This window comes from Leptodactylus fuscus, chromosome 1 (genome assembly GCF_031893055.1).
Source record: "Leptodactylus fuscus isolate aLepFus1 chromosome 1, aLepFus1.hap2, whole genome shotgun sequence".
Lineage (NCBI taxonomy): Eukaryota > Metazoa > Chordata > Amphibia > Anura > Leptodactylidae > Leptodactylus > Leptodactylus fuscus.
This window is the reverse complement of record NC_134265.1, coordinates 262,281,322-262,300,570: the sequence shown is the minus strand read 5'-3', so window position 1 is coordinate 262,300,570 and position 19,249 is coordinate 262,281,322. Positions and strand designations below refer to the sequence as shown.

The window sequence follows — 19,249 nt, the reverse complement described above, 5'->3', positions numbered from 1 at the left end:
GGACTTTGTGTCCGATTAAAAAAACCTGGTGTTGCTGCGGAGAGCACAAAATGCTCACCGGCGGGCAGTGAATGCAGGTTTCCGTCTTCTGCCGGCAGGGTTCCGGCAGAAAACGGAAACCTGCATAACGGAGTTTGGGCGCAGGTGTGAACCCGCCCTTAAGTTATGTCACTTGATTGCTGTAAAAGAACGCAAAAAAAGGAAAACCCAAAGTTTAACCCACAGCTCTCCAACTACCATGTGATGATGGAATTTACTTCTGACATTATGAAAGGTAACTGAGGTAGTCTCCATAAAAGAGTTGTTATATTAATGAACATTCACAGTTTTTGGATTTTTGTGATTTTATTTATTGAAATCAAAAATAAAAATAGACCAGATGTAAAACACAAGAAAAGACAACTCTGTAGAATAGAATATTAGCAGTAATATTCAGGCCTGGATCCTTCACTTTTATAAGTCCCCTGTGAATCCATACTTGACCTTGAGCACAAAAGAAGTCTCTCTGATTCAGTTGTGTCTCTGCGTGTCCATAGCTCACCACCAGTGTTTATCGATCGAGGCCTGAGGGAAAGTGTCTCAAATTTAACATAGGTCTCTTTTAAGAGGTCTTCCTCACCTGGAGACTGGGGCTTACGTTGTAGTTTTATAACTTTATAAAGCAAGAAGATGATGATTGGCAAAACAACAATACAGGCTACACTGCTGGCTATTACTAAGACAGACACCTGGGACTCACTCTCCATAGATTTAAGTAGAACATCTGTAGAAAACACAATGCATTGGTCTTTCTTTGGTTGAGCTGTCTTTGGGCAGACACAGGCCATGTATTTTGTGTTAGGTTGCAAGCCATCAATTGTTACTCTATTTTTACTTGGATCTGTACTCAGTCGTAGCATCTCATCTTCGCCATACTTGGAATAGAGCACGGTCAGAGATGAGCTGTTTGTGGTGTTCAGGGTCTTCCATGTTAGTGTGACCCGATCCTCTGTTTCACTAATAACTCTCAGATTACGGACAACAGAATTTGTTTCTGTATTAACACCTACATTTTTAAGGGCATCTCCTTCCTTATTGCCTGGAGACGGTTGTGTTTTCTTGCCACCAGCTGCCTGTGTTTGACCTTTGGTGGTTTTCTGTGGTTTCTTCTCTACGTTTCGGATTGTTGTTGATGTTGCAGTAGTAGGTACTACTGTTGGTTCTTCCGTTGTTTGTGCTATTGGTGATGTAGCTATTACTGTCGGCATTGGAAATGAAGCTGTGCTTGTTTTGATGATTTCTTCTTTTTCCTCTGGTAGCATACTGATAGTCTCGTCTGCTCCTGCTCTCCATCCTAGCCGTGATGGTGATCCTGTTGTGGTGACCACACCAACCACTAAGACAGTTATTGATGCTTCTGATATGCCTGCCAAATTTTTAGCCTTGCATCGGTATTCTCCTGCATCTTTGTAGGAAATGCCATTCATACTTAGAATTGACCATCTGACACCATCTGCTGGAGACTCCTGGATAACTGTTAAGAAAATAAACCACATTTAGAAAGACATTATTTCATTAACAGTGATATGAATATCAATTTTGATATGCAATAGGCTTAAAATAGAAATTCTTCAGCATGTGTTATATTCATGAGGCTTTTGTCAAGGATATTAGGTAACATGCACTAGTTTAAAGCAAGTCACATATATTGAGTATACCTTTTCTGTGCCAAAGTGCCATCTTATTTTTCTCATTTTATCACATATATAAATTAAAATCACATTTTAATTCATATATAAATTAGCTGTTCTGCATATCAGGGACATTGGCATATCTGCCAGAGCAGTAGCTTTTACCTGTGGTCGCCATCCATCACTGCCCTCTACATCAAGAATGACAAGTGTCATGGCTCAGGTTAAGATTCGCCATTGCAGAAAAGCTGCTTCTGTTGCAGAGTTTGCTGTGTTTTTTGTTTTTTTTTAGCCAACACCAGTAGTGAATTTTGCAGAAAGAATAAGTATAATTGCTGGCTATATATTTCCCATTCCAGTTGCAGTTACTCTTGGCTTTGGCTCATAAAATCGTAGCAAAATTTTCAACAAAAAAGCAGCTTTCCTGTAACATGGGGCCTTAGAAATGATTGGTTGTTTCATCAAATGTGACCACATTTAGATTAAAAGTTGATCTTCTCAGCAGCAACATTGAATTTTAACTCAAAAAAGTCATGTGCGTTATGCAACTAATAGTACAACATCATATGAGTGGTTTATAAGCAAATTTGGTTGTTTTCAACTCCACTTGAAATGGAATATATCACCAGTTTTATTTTTTATCGATTTACTGAAATATACTACGTTTTTCTAATCTGTTTTTATTTTCAGATAGTAGATTTTGTATTCTTTTTTCTAAATATTTTGAGGAATGCCATAATCCCTGATCTTCTCATCTGCTCTGTCAACAACCTTTAGTGATACGCTTTACAGTACAGTCATGGCCATAGGCAGAGATAGACTGAAGCCGATTTATGAAGGTCATATTCAAGGCATGCTCTGTGCAAAGGGAGTAGATAAGCTATAATATCTTCTATTGTCAGTACCAGATGCAATAACAGGGGGTATGTGTAGTTATCTATAGAGGTGTTATCTTCTACTATAAATCCTGTCTGTTTTGTCTGTAATAGAAATAAAGTGACTCCTAAAAACTAAAATTTTAAAACTAAAATCAAACATTCTTAAAAAAATATGTTTAACGTAAAACTTGGTTTACTATTCTTGTTCCCCATTATTGATATTAAAAGGAACTTGACAGCATTTCATGACACTCTAACCTCAGGTGGCATTAAAGGGGTTGTCCCATCACAAGGATCCTATCTATACTGCTTGTTAATGTGGATGTAAGACTTTTCCTAAATACATTGCTTCAGCAAAACTGCTTTGTCCACTATCTTACTTTATTCAATTCGTTGTTGACACAGCCCTTGACTTATCTGCTCAAAAGTCAAGTGATGTATCTGCTGCTCTCAGGGGGGAGGGAGGAGGGGCTAAGTGCAGGGAGCGAGCCTGTGTATCTAGCTATTCCTGTGTCTACACCACATGACCTAACTCCCTGCTCTCAGATAGGGGAGAGGAGCTGCTTTCATTTCTTATGTTCTCCCAGTTATCAGGCTAGCTAATTCAATTGTGTTCATTATGGCAGACACAGGCAGTCTCTGTATGTAACACAGAATGGAGTTGCTCCTGCCTGTACTTAATAGTCCAATATTGTGCATATAGTGTTTAAGGACCTTTGATGACATCACAGGCCCTTCAGTCACCCCATAGGATCAAGATATGTGGTGGGTGGAGCTACACACTAATTTGGGGGCAGAGCTAAACAGCATGTTGCATGAGAAACCCCGCCCACCAAATGATGCAAGAAACCAGGAAGAAAAAAGATTTTACAGCAGTGAAGACTGGTGAGTATGCGACGTGGGAATACCCCTTTAAAGGAGTTCTCCATGATTCGATATTGATAGATGTCAAAATACAAAGGACATACTTTATTGTGAAATATTGCAATGTTTCCAAGGCCAGTAAGAGATGCACTAAAGTTATTAAAGGGAATCACCGCCTCCTTTCCTCCTGATAGTACTCATCCATAGACGAGTACTGGGGGGGGGCGTTTCTCCCCGCTCTCACCGTACAGCGCTATAGGTGAAGAAGGGCACTCCTGACTGACTGTCAGAAATGCATTTCTGACAGTGAAGAGCTACGGTACCGGCACCAATAGCTTTTCACCCGGGGCACAGATCGTGAAAGCGCACTGTTGGCTTTCTAGTGGTATATAAAACCACATGTGCCCCAAGTGATGAAAGGTCCTCTTTAACAAGTGATATCTCAAAATCTATGGGGGCTACAGAAATTACATTTTTTGTCTTTAAAAAAACACCAAGATGGCGGCTTTAGTTCTCGCAGCTCCGGAGTTAGAGCTGTTTAAATTTACAGTGTCTAAACGAGCTGTATTCGGGGTGAACAGTATTGCACTGGGCTCAAGCCCCGAGTCCATCTTGTCCACAACTGTAGGGGGATTAAGAGGCTCCAGCCTCTTAATCACTTCCGGACCGCCCATAGACTATATACGTCCGGAAGGTGGTTGTCTTGTTTTGATCTGACAGGACGTACCGGTACGTCCAAGCAGAACTCAGGAGCTGCATGAGACTCTGAGCCCGCTGTTATTTCAGTCGGAGCTCCCAGAGAGAAGGCAGGGAAGGTTTATTACCTTTCCTGCCTTCTCAATCACTGTGTATACAGCACTACATGAACGCGGTATACACAGCTATGGGCGCTGCCATGATGCGGCTGCCCTCTGACCCGGTGGTCACGTGATAAATTAGTTAAATGAGACATATGAGAAAAATGTTACAGCCCTCAAAACTGCACATACAAAAAAAAACCTAAAATATGTCTGATCCTGCACCAGAAATTGGCCCGGTACTGAAGTGGTTAATAACTCTGCAATGTCTCAGGAGGTCCTGTGTGCCTGAATTGAAATTCATGCTAGTTATGGGCTGGCATAGATTTCAGCTATAACTCACAGCAATTCTTCTGTGTATTCCCTGCTCTGCCCATCTTGAACCCCGCACTCTTTTTTATAAAAGTGATAATGAGGTTGCAAAAGGCAAAGAGTCTCATTTTGTTGTGCAAAATCCATGTCATATGTCAAAAATTTTGATTTTTAACATGCCTTGTGCAACAGAAAACCGACCTACAAGGCATGATAAATCAGTCCCATAGTTTGGAAAAAGAGCTACGCATGAGGGGACAAGCTAGCAGAGTCTTTTGGGCAGTTCCTTTCTGACTTCTCCACAGCCAGATCAGGTCTATTTCGCTAGGTTCACACCAGCGTCTGGACTCAGTTATCAGGTTTCCGTCTTCTGCATGCAGAAGACGGAAACCTGTCATGCCAAGTCTGGCTGTGAGCGCCGGTGAGCATTTTATGCTCTCCGCGGCGAAACCGTTTTTTTTAAACCAGACCTGTTTTGTGCAGGAAACCTGTAGAACGGAGTCCTGGGCGCAGATGTGAACGAGCCCTTAGTCTAGTACAGGGGTGCTCACACTTTTTCAGAATGTGAGCTACTTTATGAACTGACCAAGGCAAAATATCTACTACCCATTTCTTGTGGGCGGGGCCGGGGCGGGCCTGTGGGCGGGGTGGGGCAGAGTGGGCCTGTGGGTGGGGCCGGGCATGTGGGCGGGGTCAGGCGGAGCGTGAGAGCAGGAGACAGCGGCGTTCTGTGGCCGCCCAGGGATCCCCAGTGTCTGCTTTTTCACAGCGCAGGCTGAGAGTTATCTCTGGACACTGACAGACTGGGGCTGCGCCAGCCCTGCCTGCCAGTGTCCGGAGATGACTCTCAGCCTGCGCTGTGAAGAAGCAGCACCCCGGCTCCCTCCATCCCTAAGAGCAGGGAGCGCGTCATCCCCTGGAGCTGCTGCTGCCCGGCCTGCAAGTGTCCGGAGTGCTTGTTCACAGCGCAGGCTGAGAGTCGACTCTCAGCCTGCACTGTGAACAAGCAGACACCGGGGATCCCTGGCTGCATCCCGCAATCGACCCATACGTCCTTTGCGATCGACTGGTAGATCGCGATCGACGTATTGGGCACCCCTGGTCTAGTAGGTTAACATATTGATAGGTCTCATATGGAGAAACCTGTCAACAAAAAATCAAGATTATTTGTCAGGTTACTGTTCATACTGTACTGTTTCTGATGAGAGACATACCCATCACCCTTATTCATGCCAATTATTAAAGATACCTGTCATAAATGTAACAGAATATAATTTGGCATGCTTTGTATAATCATCACATGTTGTTTGCAGGAAGTCATGCTGGGGACCTTGAACATGAGTAACATGTACTGGGAAAAGAATTCCAAAACTCACCTTTGGCATTTAAGCTTCGGAGAACTGTAAACACAATTTATTACCAATATGTTATATGTTTACCCCCACCTGTACTTTCTATATTCGCTGCAAGAAACATCATAAAAGTTTGTATGGAGGAACGATTCAATACAAATTGTAGAGATGGCAGGAATATGTGGGCGATCATTTATGCTTAGTCTCATAACAATGACATGTTAAACATCACCTGTATAGTTATTAGCAGAGTTGTTAGTCCTACTCCAGATTAACTGTGGGGTGGGGTAACCGGTAGCATCACATCGCAGGAGAACATTGCTGCCCAATGGGGATGTAATTTTGGTGGCTGATGTCATCACAGAGGGTTTGAGACATTGCTCTAGTTCAGCTTTTTGGAAGAGGATGCCTGTCAGAGATTCAGGTCCACTGCAGACCACAAGCATATCCAGGAATATCACTTGTGGATCCACTATCTTGGAGAGTTCAATAAGCTTGGAAATGCGGCAGTCACAAAACCAAGGGTTGTCTTGAAGACCTTGAGTTGAAAAACAATAAGAAAAATAAGAAAAATGTTTACCTCAAAGTTTGCATCTTATAAGAGATCAGTGATAAAATGTGTATACTGTATAAAGAGTATACAGTGGTTACTTTACCACTACATGTCAATGCTTTCCAATGTACATATTCAGAAGATAATGGATTTACAAATACAGTACAATACTACCTACAAAATACAAATTTCTGCATGGCATCCTACATAGCTTATGGGCATTATTATTACATGACATGGATGACAAGTAGCAGGTCTAATTCTTTAATTGCCTATATGAAAAACATTGCCAATTATAAAGATATGAATTCTATTTCATTACATTTTTATTTAATGCCAGCTTCACAAAGTCCAACTACTGCTAGTATATTACCAATGTGCTGATAACCCCAGAGAACGGCATGCAAGAGAACATCCTCATATAAATCCACATACCCAATAAAGATACTAGCGAGCAATGGTGCAGAACAGCAGAAAAAAAATTGGATTTCACTTTAGTGTTTGCCATCCAGTGGTCCTGAATTCAGGAAGAACAAACTGTGCTTCTTGGATTGCTGTTTTAAGGCTTTATTATGCATACAAAAATAACCGCCTAGGGCGCCTCCTATGAGTTAGGGTGCAAAGAGAGATCATCATTAATCACTCCATGGAAGGACTGTGTAGCAATTGGTGACCATGGTTTCCATTGTTCACCACTCAGACCCTTTTCTACTCTGGCCCCTCACATGTGGTGATGTGTGCACCAATATACACTATATCAGTACAGTCACGGTTCCCAATGTTCATAGCACATCAGTGTGCAGTGCCTGGAGGAGAAAAGGAACAAGGATCTAAGAACTTTGAGTAATGAAAACCATACCCACTAATGGCAGGGTGTCATTATACTGTGGCGTGGGGCATAAGGGGCATTACGTTCTATCTGGGGCACATAAGGGTTTATTATACATTGGGGCATTATACTGTTAGGGGAATTATAATTTGTGGGGAACATAATAGGGCATTAAACTGTGATGGCACCAAGGTAGCACTATAATAAGCGAGAGCACAATGGTGGCATTATAATAAGATAAAGGGGAGAACACAATTCCTCTAAACCAGTCTTTCTCAAAGTGGGCGATAATGCCCCCTTGTGGGCGCTGGAGGCCTATAGGGGGGCAGTAAAGGGCACAGAGAAGATTGGGGGCGTTGAAGCGGTTTAGGGGGGCAATGGCTAATTTAAAGGGGTGGTATCATAACAAGGATCCTATCTATACTGCTTGTTAATGTGGATTTAAGACTTTTCCTAAATACACTGCTTCAGCAAAACTGCTTTGTTTGTCCACTATCTTACTTTATTCACTTCATTATGGACACTAGCACCTGGCCCCATGCTCATTGCTGAGGGAGCCACATGACTTAGCTCCCTGCTGTGTGGGGGGAGAAAGGGTGGGGCTGAGTGTACGGAGCCAGCCTATGTCTGCACCACACATACACATCACATACACATCACCTAGCTCCCTGCTGTGAGTTAGAGGGGGGTGGGGGGTGGAATAAGTGCTGCTTTCTTATATAAAGCATTCTAAATCCTACTGGGCTAAGGGACCTGGTCTCTCTGTTCACTAATATAAAGCTTTATTATATAGAGCAGTCTGCTAGTGGGCAGAGGAGCCAGGTCCTTTAGGATACTCCGTACAAGGTAAATCCAAGTCTTATTTTCACATGACACACATAATTTAATTATTAACATAATGACTGCGATTGTGATTCTTAAGATGTAGTAAAGTAAAAAAAATTTGGGGGGCGCTAGAAAATAATTAATTCTCGAAGTGGGCGGTAGACAAAATAAGTTTGAGAACCTCTGCTCTAAACTGACTAATGTACTAAAATACCTTTACTGGGCATGCTTTGCTGTGTCAGGAAATAAGCCACTGCTATAAGTGTCTGGGGTTTCTTGTCACCCTCTGCCTACTATAATACAGATGGATACTCACAGAAGACAAGGGAGATAGCTGTCAACCAACAACTATCTTCTGTGTATGGTCAGCTTTAAAAACAAACTTAAATGTATGACCCGTGGCCCACGATAAGTATCATTCCCCATGTTTAGGCTTACTGCTACAGCCTGCATAACAAATTCACATGAAAAGTCGAGTACCTTTGCACAATGCTCTACTTACTAAGTTCTGATCCTAATTTACAAGATGTATTATAGCTGAGAGCTGAAGTCCCTAATTCCTTGCTGGCTCAGTGCCTGAGCAGACCTTGCTCCAGGCATTTGCATTCTGGGATTCATAACCTTTATACCAGGCACTGAACTGTATCTTAAGTAGAAAACAGGTGCTAAACTAAGCCGTAAAGCTGACCCCAAACTGACAGTCATTGGCCCAGATTTACTATTGTGGTTACGACTAAACATTGGAGTAAATATGATGCATCGCTGGCATTTTCAATTTGTTAGCCATGTAGCTGTGGCTTCTCAAAAATAGGGAAGCAGCTTAAATGCGCCAAAATTATGTCATAAAATTCTGTCTAAATGTAAACTTAACTAATAGTTGGAGTAAAGGTAGACTTGACAGCTGTTGTGATAAATCTGGTGTACAGATACTGCTATTAGTAAATCTGGACCAGTATATGTTGCAATACATTGCTCACCAACATACATTTACTGTCATTAGAATAGAATACGCTTTCCTCACATGTATTTTTCTCATGTGATGAAACGTTGGAGCAGATTTTTACTAGCCAAAATAGTTTTTGTAATGTACAGATGACATTAGTCATTAACAGTCAGTTTATAAACTAGTATTGTATGTCTATGGGCTCTGACATGCTCTCTGATGCAAAAACGTAATAGAATAGAAATATACTGGAATTTGTCCAGGGCTGTACATAGCAATACATGCAAACATCAGGTGACAAAAGCAGTTCTGCACAATATTTTGTTGTCACTGAGATACCCAGAGTTACTTTCTGCCCCCTGTTGACAATAAATGTATCCATATACCTACTTTCAGAATCTCTTGTTCCTATTAATGTTTGCTCCAAATAATTGGCCCAATAATCTGGCTGTGTAAATATACTTTCGACACAATTCTATCTACAATATGTGCTTCGCCTGACTACTTAAACTGTTACGTGATGTTCTCAATTGACAAGAATTGTAGATGTTTGCCTATTTAATAGCAGAGTGCATAACAGAAGACACTATAGGACAGATTTATTAATCCTAAATGTGTGTCACAACCCCCTTCCGATCCTCACTTGTCATATTGTGAAATAGTGGGGGTTGGGTGGAGCGGGGGGCAGGGATGCCAACAGATTCATTACAACAGTTTTCTAGGATAAATTATAGTGGCATAAGTTATTATGGTGTAGATTTCCATTTCAACACCCCCTGCCATGGCCTGCCCAGCTTCGCACCGTGCTCCACCCATATTAGCACAATGTAGTGAGCGTAGCATGGAAAGGGTGTTGTGGTGTCTAGTGCAAGAAAGAGTGTAGAGGGTAGAAGGTGTACTGTAGAGATTGATAAATCTGCTTCATTAGATCTCCTCCTCCAGCCCTTTGTCACCCTACTATTATCTACAAAGAGTATGTTTTTGGAATCTTCTGGGCATGTTGTCATGTTTTATAGCTCTTTAAGACAGACCAGACTGCTACATTGTCCTATGGATAAAGTCCCATATTTCATAAAAAAGTACCAAGGGTGTCATATGTCATTGTATGATATACAAAGGCTTTACATTCAGAGATTTTTGTGGTCTACGTGCTCTATGAACAGAATCTAAGTAGACGATTACACTGCCCCCTAATGAAACTGTTCAACAACCTGCTAATGGAGTTCCTTCCAAATACGAGTATATTTATAATACTATCAACTTCCTCTTAGACATCTGAATATACTGTAACTAGAGGTATGATGTGTGAAACCAATTTATTGTTCCACAGGTAACAGAATATCATAGTGCTGGGGGTGAATAGTTATGAATTTTGGTACTTTATGCTTAATTTTTTCTTTCTGAATATCAGTGTCTGAAAGGTTAATAATAAAATCCACAGGGATTCAATGGTTAGACTGTAAAACATGACAAAGTCCAAGATTAAGGGACTACTTTTTTATAGGTTCCATGATAAACCAAAGGGCATTTGGCTTAGTCACGTTCCTTTGGTCCATGCTTAGTAATGGATTGGTCTGTCTTGTGCACACAGTGTAAGATTGTGGAATGGTTGATTTGGGACAATTCATTAATTAAAAGACTTAAAAGCAGGTGAAATAAGGCTGAAGGTTTAAGATGTGTTGTTTGAAGTCATGGCTATCTGCCTTAAACACATGACTGAGATTAAATGATTTCTGGAGTACAAGGCTGCTAATTGGGAAATCCCTGCTAATCCTGCCTCTCATAGCACAGTTAACTCTGCACAAGACTGGAGCGCTGACTATTTATTCATTGCTGCACGTGTCAAGTAGCTAAACTAACCTAACGTCTTCACTGGCAGAGATCTACACAAAGTAGTGCCCCATGGGGCAGTACAGAACATTTTGCCTAATTTTAAACAGCTATTATATTGATATTTCTATGACATTTCCTTTAACAGAACTACACTGCAAATTAGAAATGCCAGATATAGTCATGGCCCGGGTTCTAATATGAAAAAAATACAAATAAATAGGGATCAAAAAATGTGTCTTGGAAAAACCTAAGGCAATAGCAACATCCAAATTGTATAGCAAAAAACAACAAAATCCAGCACTGAACAATAGTTAACTTTTAATAATTTGTTGTAGAAAAAGGTCAATCCATAATACAGTCCAAATTATTCCAAAGGAGCAGAAAAACAAAAAGTCCATGAAAACAAAACATGGCAAAATAAGATCCTACATATAAACAGTTGAGCTTATGCGAGGGCTTCTTATTCATAACATGCTATGAGTAAGAATCCCTCGGCTTTGAAACACGTAAGCTCAGCTGTTTATATGTAGCGTCTTGTTTTGTCATGTTTTATTTTCATGGACTTTGTTTTTTCTGCTCCTTTGGAATAATTTGGACTGTATTATGTATCTGCAATAAATTATTAAAAGTTAAGTTTTATTGTAGTCTCTTTCAGGGCTGGATTTTGTTGTTTTTTTATATTCAATTCATCTACACTGCAAATTAACACAACAGATCTTAGGTCCCATTCAGATCTGCGTTTGGATTTCTGTTCAGGGAATCCGCTTGGGCCCCCCCCCCCCCCAAACGGAAACCTATACAAATTAAAAAGGGGTTAACTAAGAAAACCACACAGACTCCGTAGACTATAATGAGGTCTGTGGGATTTCCACTTGGTTTCCGCACAAAACATGCGGAAAGAAAAGTGCTGCTATGAAGCCAGCACATCAACTGCTGGACCTGATACTAAATTCTTCACCTAGTAACCTATCAATTACACCCTTGGCAAAAAGCATGTGCTTTGCATTCATTTATACTTCAAGTTGGGTTGGTTCACGGATGTCAGATATAATCTAATGACATAAGTTATCTTATGGTTTCTTATGACATCAATTTTGTTTCTGTGATGAGAGTGCTACCATTGGGTGTCTACCTGAGCTTGACGGAGAAACGTTGTATGCAGGGTTTTTCCATCTGTCAATATATGGCAGATTGATGCACAGTTTATCATCAGTTGTTCTAGACCAGTGCTTCTCATACTGTGGGAGTTCACAAGGAGTTTTTTGGTCAGGATTTTGAGGCATAATCCTCCTCAAAATCAGCCTCCAAAAAAAGCCTCCCAATAGAGTTCAATTCGGAGGCTTTTTTTGGAGGCTGATTTTGAGGCAGATTCAGCATCAAAATCATGACCAAAAAACTCCATGTGAATCTTTCTGAGGCGGGGGTCACTAGTGGTTGAGGCGCAAGTCCCTTCAGGGATTCTAAAACAGAAATTGCACTGATAATGCCAGACTTACATTATTAATGCAGTCAGCTGTTAGAAAGGCTGAAGGACCAGTTATGACATAATCACAAGGTACACGGGTCCTTCACCCAAGCTCTTGTGTGGAGATACAGCCATCATAGACGGGTACTGGCAGCAAGATATATCAAAAACAGGGACATAGGGATTTTCTCAATGACCATCACAAGATGATTGACTCAGTAATCCAATTCTGTACTAAAATGTATAATTAAATTACTCCCAAATCCATCATATTATTTAGGTCAACTATCATCAAAGGGGTTTTCTGGAAATGTTACATTTGGTAATAGATCTGATGTGGTCCAATTCCCAGCCAGCTTAGAGAAGCGCTACATCGCCTCATTATTTACCAGTGAAAAGTAGAAGAGGGGGAAACAGGTTTTTACTCAGAATTTTACTCTGGTTAGATATATTATCAGTTTTTTTATAATCACTTGTACTATTGATTTCTGCAAAGTTTGTTGAAACAAAAGTGCCTATTTAAGGATTGCCGGATGTTCATACAAGTCATGTTACCCTGTGCCACAGTAAATATCTGTATCTCAAAAGAAAACCTATATGAGATGTATAAAGATATTTAATAATAATAATTAGTAAATCAGACAGTGTTTAAAGGAGTATACCCCAAACCACCCACCCCACCCCACCTCCCCATATAGCGGTCACCAACTAAGAAGACAAGACTCAACTCATACTCCAAATCAGCCACCCCCCCCATACTCTCCCCCTGTTATACCCCCAAATCAGCCCCCCCCATACTCTCCCCCTCGACTCCAACCCCCCCCCCCCCACACACACACACACACACTTTACTAGCTTTGGCAATGCCAAATATCTATTTGGACGTGCCAATAAAGCCTATTTGATTTGATTTGAGTCTGTCACCAGATCCCAACACAACAACCTCTTTGGAGCAATGGCATTACCCTACTTGTTCCATGGAACTCATATGCCTATTGACAAAAACAGAGATATCTTAGCAATGGAGGCAATGTTTCACAAGGGAAAAACACAGTTTGTTTCAGATGACCCTAACCCATCTATCTGTGGGGCTGGTTGATATGCTAGGGTTTTGGTGACAGATTCCCTTTAAGTGAATTGGGATGAGTTATAATTTCAAGCACAGCCTGTGACCCAAAATGCAGCAGTGTCTGAAAGAATTAAAAGAAAAAAAATAGAGCCCTTATTCTAATCCCTTTAACATCCAGAGATGCAGGCTCACATGTTTAGCTGTAGCACAACTTGTCCTGTTGAGTGGTGCAGTAGCATTACATAACCCATTCAGGCAAAGCATTTGCTGGGCCACCATGAACTCCCAAAATTTTGTATTTAAAAAAAAACGTACTTATTGTAATCTTCAAAGTGCAATTTTAGACTTTACCTAGTATGACTCTTTGGTAAAGTTGCTCTGTACCCCTCAATGCTGGGTCAGAGAATGGAGGCCAGATGTCCAAGAGGTCAGAAGGCAGAGTGGTGAGCTTGTTGCTGGATATATCTAGGTATGTAATGTTCTTTAAGTAGCGCGCTGCCTCTGCTGGGATGGTTGCTATCTTATTGTTATGCAAGTCCAGTGTTCGCAGTCGAGGCATCTCTAATAAAGATTCCCAAGGAAAAATTGATATCAAGTTTCCATCCAGACGTAATTCATGCAGCTGTTTTAGATTGTAAAAGCTGCTTGAGTCAATGCTAGTAATAGTGTTGTAGGTGACCCAAAGATATTTCAGATCGACCAGGTAATAGAAGGCTTCAGTGGGAATTCGACGGATAACAGTTTTTTCAACCCGAAGTTTAACAGTGTCAACAGGAACATTGACAGGAATGTCAAACATGTCAGGATCATTGCACAAAACAGACCTGGTATGGCAAAAAAAAAGAAATTGATTTAAAGAATGGTATATACAAAGTGAAAAAATGTATTAGGTTATTAAAATTGCACAGGTATGGCACAAAATTTATGGCATAAAATGGCAAAATTGCTGTGTTTTTATATTTTTTCCCAGATAGAGTTAACAAAAGTTAATCTATGAATTATAGTTACCCTAAAATAGTGCCACTGAACACTTACAAACAAACATGCCCTCATACAGTTACATTGATGGAAAAATAAAAAGATCTATAGGACCTGGTATGTGACAATGGAAAACCACAAAAAAAAAGGTTTTGTAATCAAGGCCTAAAAGAGGCCGATCCATAAAGGGTTAATGTATTGTAGTCCCATAAACACCAAAACTAAATCTCCTCCATTTTAAGATGCAAGTTTAAGGTGAATTTAATCGCTGATATAGAAATCTAAGGTATACTTAAAGAGCACCTTTCACCACCTCACCTATTCTAGTTCATAGCATCTATTAATAGGTGCCACGCCACTGATCCAACAGTGGAATTTTCTTTCAAGCCTCCACCATTTCCAAGTAATAACCCCAGTTAGTTTTGGTGCCTGATGAGCTATATAAATTCTGTAATGTCAGAAGGGCAGTGTCAGGCAGGGGGTGTGATCCAGAGTTCCAATAATAGGGGGCAGTGTCAGAGCTCAGAATCACACCCCTTGCCTGCTCCTGCCTGACACCACCCTCCTGACAGTACAGAGCCTAAATATCATATCAGGCACCAAAACTAACAGCATCCATGCTCAGGAACAGTGTGAGGCTATAGGAAAATTCCAACTGTGCCAGAATCAGTGGAGCAGCACCTATTAATGATGTAAAGACCAGGACATGTTGGACGTGGTGAAAGGTCTTCTTCAAAGGGGTTATCCAGCATTAAAAAGTATGGTTGCTTTCTAACAAAAACAGAACCACATCAATCGATGAGTAGTGTCTGCCATTGCCACAACCTATAGGCAACTGATATTGTTTCCATAAAAAGAGGGTGAAGTCGCATCATATTATTTCCCCCCCGAATCTGGTGCAGATTCCTCCCGGATTCCACCTCCTATTGTTTTCAGTGCGAGGCAGAGATCACAGCAGGATGCAGAAAAAAAGAAGCGTCCTGCTTAATCTTGCTATGGATTCCGTGATTTGAGACTCCCTGCTGATTCGGCCCATTCATCTGGATCTAGTCAGCAGCGGGAAACCGTGATGGAATGCCTATACGGTGCATATAAATGTATCAGTAGTTAGCATGCGTGGCCATCATTTTATTCACTGGAGTGTCAAGGCAGTCACAACATATATAACCATAAGTCATTTGAAGGACTACTTCCTTCTTAACAGGGGTGAGTTGAGGGTGGTCTGAAATTGGCCACAAAAATAGAATAGCTAAAATAAAACAAATGTAAAGTTATGCAGTTGATTAAAAATAATCCACATGCAACATAGGGTAACTCTGCAAGAGTTAGGGGGGTTAATATGGGGGGAGGGGTAACGCTGCAAGAGTCACTGGTAGAGAAGGACCTGGGTGTATTTGTAGATCATAGATTAAATGACAGCATGCAATGTCAATCAGCAGCTTCTAAGGCCAGCAGGATAATGTCATGTATTAAAAGGGGTATGGATTCATGGTACAGAGATGTAATATTACTACTTCATGGGCTAGTTCACACGGAGTAAAATGGTGTGGATGTTGATGCGGGAAATATACATACAAATTGTCACCATTTTAACAGCAAAAAAAAAAAAACCAAGCTGACTGATGCAGTTCTAGTCTAATACTCACTGACCAGGTCAACCATTTAGTGTTTTGCTATTTCTTTTAAATAGTTTTTAGTAAAAAAAAAAAAACCCAAAAAACAAAAACAAAAAAACAACAAACAAAAACAATCACACACAGTGTCATAATTGTTGTCAATCATTATTATAATTAATCAGTATGCAGTAAAATGACTTTAAAAAGGGCTGGTGAGAGCCAAAAGGCAACAGAAGAGGAAATACTCATGCAAGTACTAACAATAAGAATGTGGGTGGCAATAGTACTTCTGGTTTTGGTGGCACTGCCAGTAGCCGTAGGATTGTTGTACTTCCTGAGAAGCATCATATCTTGCTCCCTGGACTACCACATTATTCCATGCTATACTACCACTCATGTTGCCACAGCTACTACCACTGCAACCACAAACTCAGACATGCCCTGTGGCCTGCTCCATCATATTATTCCATGCCATACTGCTGCTAATGTTGCCACAACTTCCACAACTCAGCCAGACATGTCCTGCGGCCTGGTCCACTATACCACACTTTGTATCCACTGCTTGCCAACCCTTTTCCCCTTGATATACATGTCACTTTCCTTTGGCATGACATAACTTCAGCTGTGTTTGTCTTAGAGAGCTAGAAATTGGATAAATAGGTTCATAGGAGCCCTGATGGTGTTATACACTATACAAGGTACAGTGGTGGTACTGTACTCCTGTAATCTGTTATGGGTACTGAGAAGAAGGATTCTTCAATCCAATAACAATAAAATAGAGAAAGTTCAACATTCCAATAACGTGTATGCAAGTTCACAAGATTTATTGACATTGCAACATAACACAAGACATATACACAAAAGAAAATCACTATAATATTTCCAATATATCATCCAGATTTCAATTTGCACAATGTTTCGACTCATATGAACTTTTCTCAAGTCATATCTGGGAGCTTGAGCTTCTCTATGGTAATTTGCTGGATGCCTCCTGCACATGATTGAAATGTCACGGTTTCTCTATTCTAGTGTCATACGCTATGTTTTAAGCCAATTTAAGTTGTGGTTTGTATCAAACTTGTTCAACCCAAAATGAATCTGGAACCTGAGACACCCAAATCTAAACAAATCTTAAGAGGTTTGCCTATCTCTAGGACTGGACTGTTGGGATAGACTGTTACATTTATATAGTTCAGAGACAACTGAACAAGTGTATAGTACTGTAAGTATAGTTATACAGATTATAAATAAACAGCTACAACTCATATTATCTACATTTCCTGAAGACTGTATAGATATTGTTGGATTTAACAGAATACAAAAGTAAAATAATGACCATTATACAAAGAAACCTCGATTCAATAAAATCATCTACATGTTGGCATAAACTCAGAGCTAAAATAGTTCATTTCATAATCCTTATCCGATCAATCGATCTAATTCGTGCTGTTTATAGATAGTATTTACAAAGTACTCACCTTGCCCCAGTCCCATCACTTCTACCATGAAAAATACAAGTGCACTGTGAGGGACAGAATGCCTCAAGTTTGGCAAAAACCTGTACTGTAAAATAAAAGAATATATAGAAAATCATGGCTTTACTGCAGCTAGGAAGAAGTCATCCAATGTTGAGACATCATTGTCCATGCCATGCAAGTGGCATTCTGTGAAATGATGCTGGAGTGGTATACACTCATTTAGTAATAGGAGATTACATGAGATTAACTGAGATCTAGAGTTACTTAACCTTCAAATGTGTTCTTCAAAGGATTGCAGGGTCACATTGAGCAGATGTAAACATAGTGCAAAGTTTTATTTCATCAAGTAAATCTTACACTAAAGAACGGACATATTTAATAGTATCCAACAAATATTGATGGCTCTATTGATTTAATCTTCATTCCCATCTTCACCATTTGCACAAAATCATGGGGAAATAAAACAGCTCGAGATACAGTGAAACCCTTCGCTTGAAAGATTCACACTGGCCCTTCTATTTGTCCTACTTCTAAAGATAGTTATCATGTGTACCCATATTACAATGCCTTCTTTCTCTAAACTCATTGGGTCTGCTAAGGTTTGCCTGACTCTGACTCACACCTTGTCCATGAAGGTGTCCAGTGACTTATTCCAAGCAATGAATTGTTTTGACTATATATGACTGCAGTCCACAACTTTTCTTTTTTGCTAAGCAACAGATTCTAGGCTTTTAGCAACTATGACCTTTATTGTTAGTCGTCAAGATTAAGATATGAGAAAAAATAGTAATAACAGATAATAGACAATCAAATGACAATATTATTAGGCAAAAAACATTCTACATTTTAGATGAGATGCATTTTATTGACCCGACTCCCAGACATTGTAAAAAGAGTTGTCCACTTTCAGACCATATTATTTCTATAATGAGAAGTTCTACAATTTTCCAATAAACTTTCTGTATCAATTCCTTAGTTTTCTAGATATTGATGTGCTGTCATTCATTCTGCTTACTTCTAGTGGATAAAAATCAGTCCATGGTCATGAGATGAACACACAAGGGCACAGCCCATTACCAGGCAGATGTCTGAGTATTGTGCTGTGACTGTAATGAGCTGTGCACCTGTGTGTTCATCACATGATCATGGGCCTTATACCACATGACCATGGACTGTATATCACATGACCATTAACTAATTTTTATCCTCTGAGAGTAAGCAGAATAAATGACAGCAAGCAAAGATCAGAGAAAGTATGTTGCAAAATTGTAGAACTTTTTATTATACAAACAATATAATTTACTATCATGGCTATAAGTGTTGGCACCCCTGAAAATTATTGCAATTACAAATTTTTTGTTATACACATAGCAAGATAGACATAATGTCAGACAAAAATCCAAAAATGGGCCAGACAAAATTGATTGGACCTTTTTGAAATTGTTGGTAACTTTGTTTCAAACATGTGATGCTCGTTCAAACTCACCTGCGGCAAGTAACAGGTGTCGGCAGTATGAAAATGACACCTGAAACCAGATAAAAAGGAGATAAGTTGACTCAATCTTTGCATGTGTTTATGTGTGCCACGCTAATCATGGAGAACAGAAAAAGGAGAAGAGAACTGTCTCACGGCTTGAGAACCAATATTGTGGGAAAATATCAACAATCTCATGATTACAAATCCTTCTCCAGAGTACATGATTCTCCTTTGTCCACAATGCACAACATAATCAAGGAGTTTACAACCCGTGACACTGTAGCTAATCTCCTTGGATGTGAACAGAAGA

The 19,249-nt window shown here is 40.2% G+C and overlaps 1 protein-coding gene across 1 annotated transcript; it reads right to left on the bottom strand.

Annotated features, from left to right (window-relative positions):
* Positions 1-336: 336 nt before the first annotated feature.
* On the bottom strand, positions 337-17,771 carry LRIT3 (leucine rich repeat, Ig-like and transmembrane domains 3). Its single transcript, XM_075286402.1, has 4 exons — positions 17,463-17,771; positions 13,742-14,214; positions 6,106-6,411; positions 337-1,513 (listed from the first exon to the last, which is right to left on the bottom strand). Exons 1-4 carry the CDS (start codon positions 17,576-17,578, stop codon positions 420-422), a joined length of 1,989 nt encoding a protein of 662 aa, XP_075142503.1. The 5' UTR covers positions 17,579-17,771; the 3' UTR covers positions 337-419.
* Between the last annotated feature and the right edge of the window lie 1,478 nt (positions 17,772-19,249).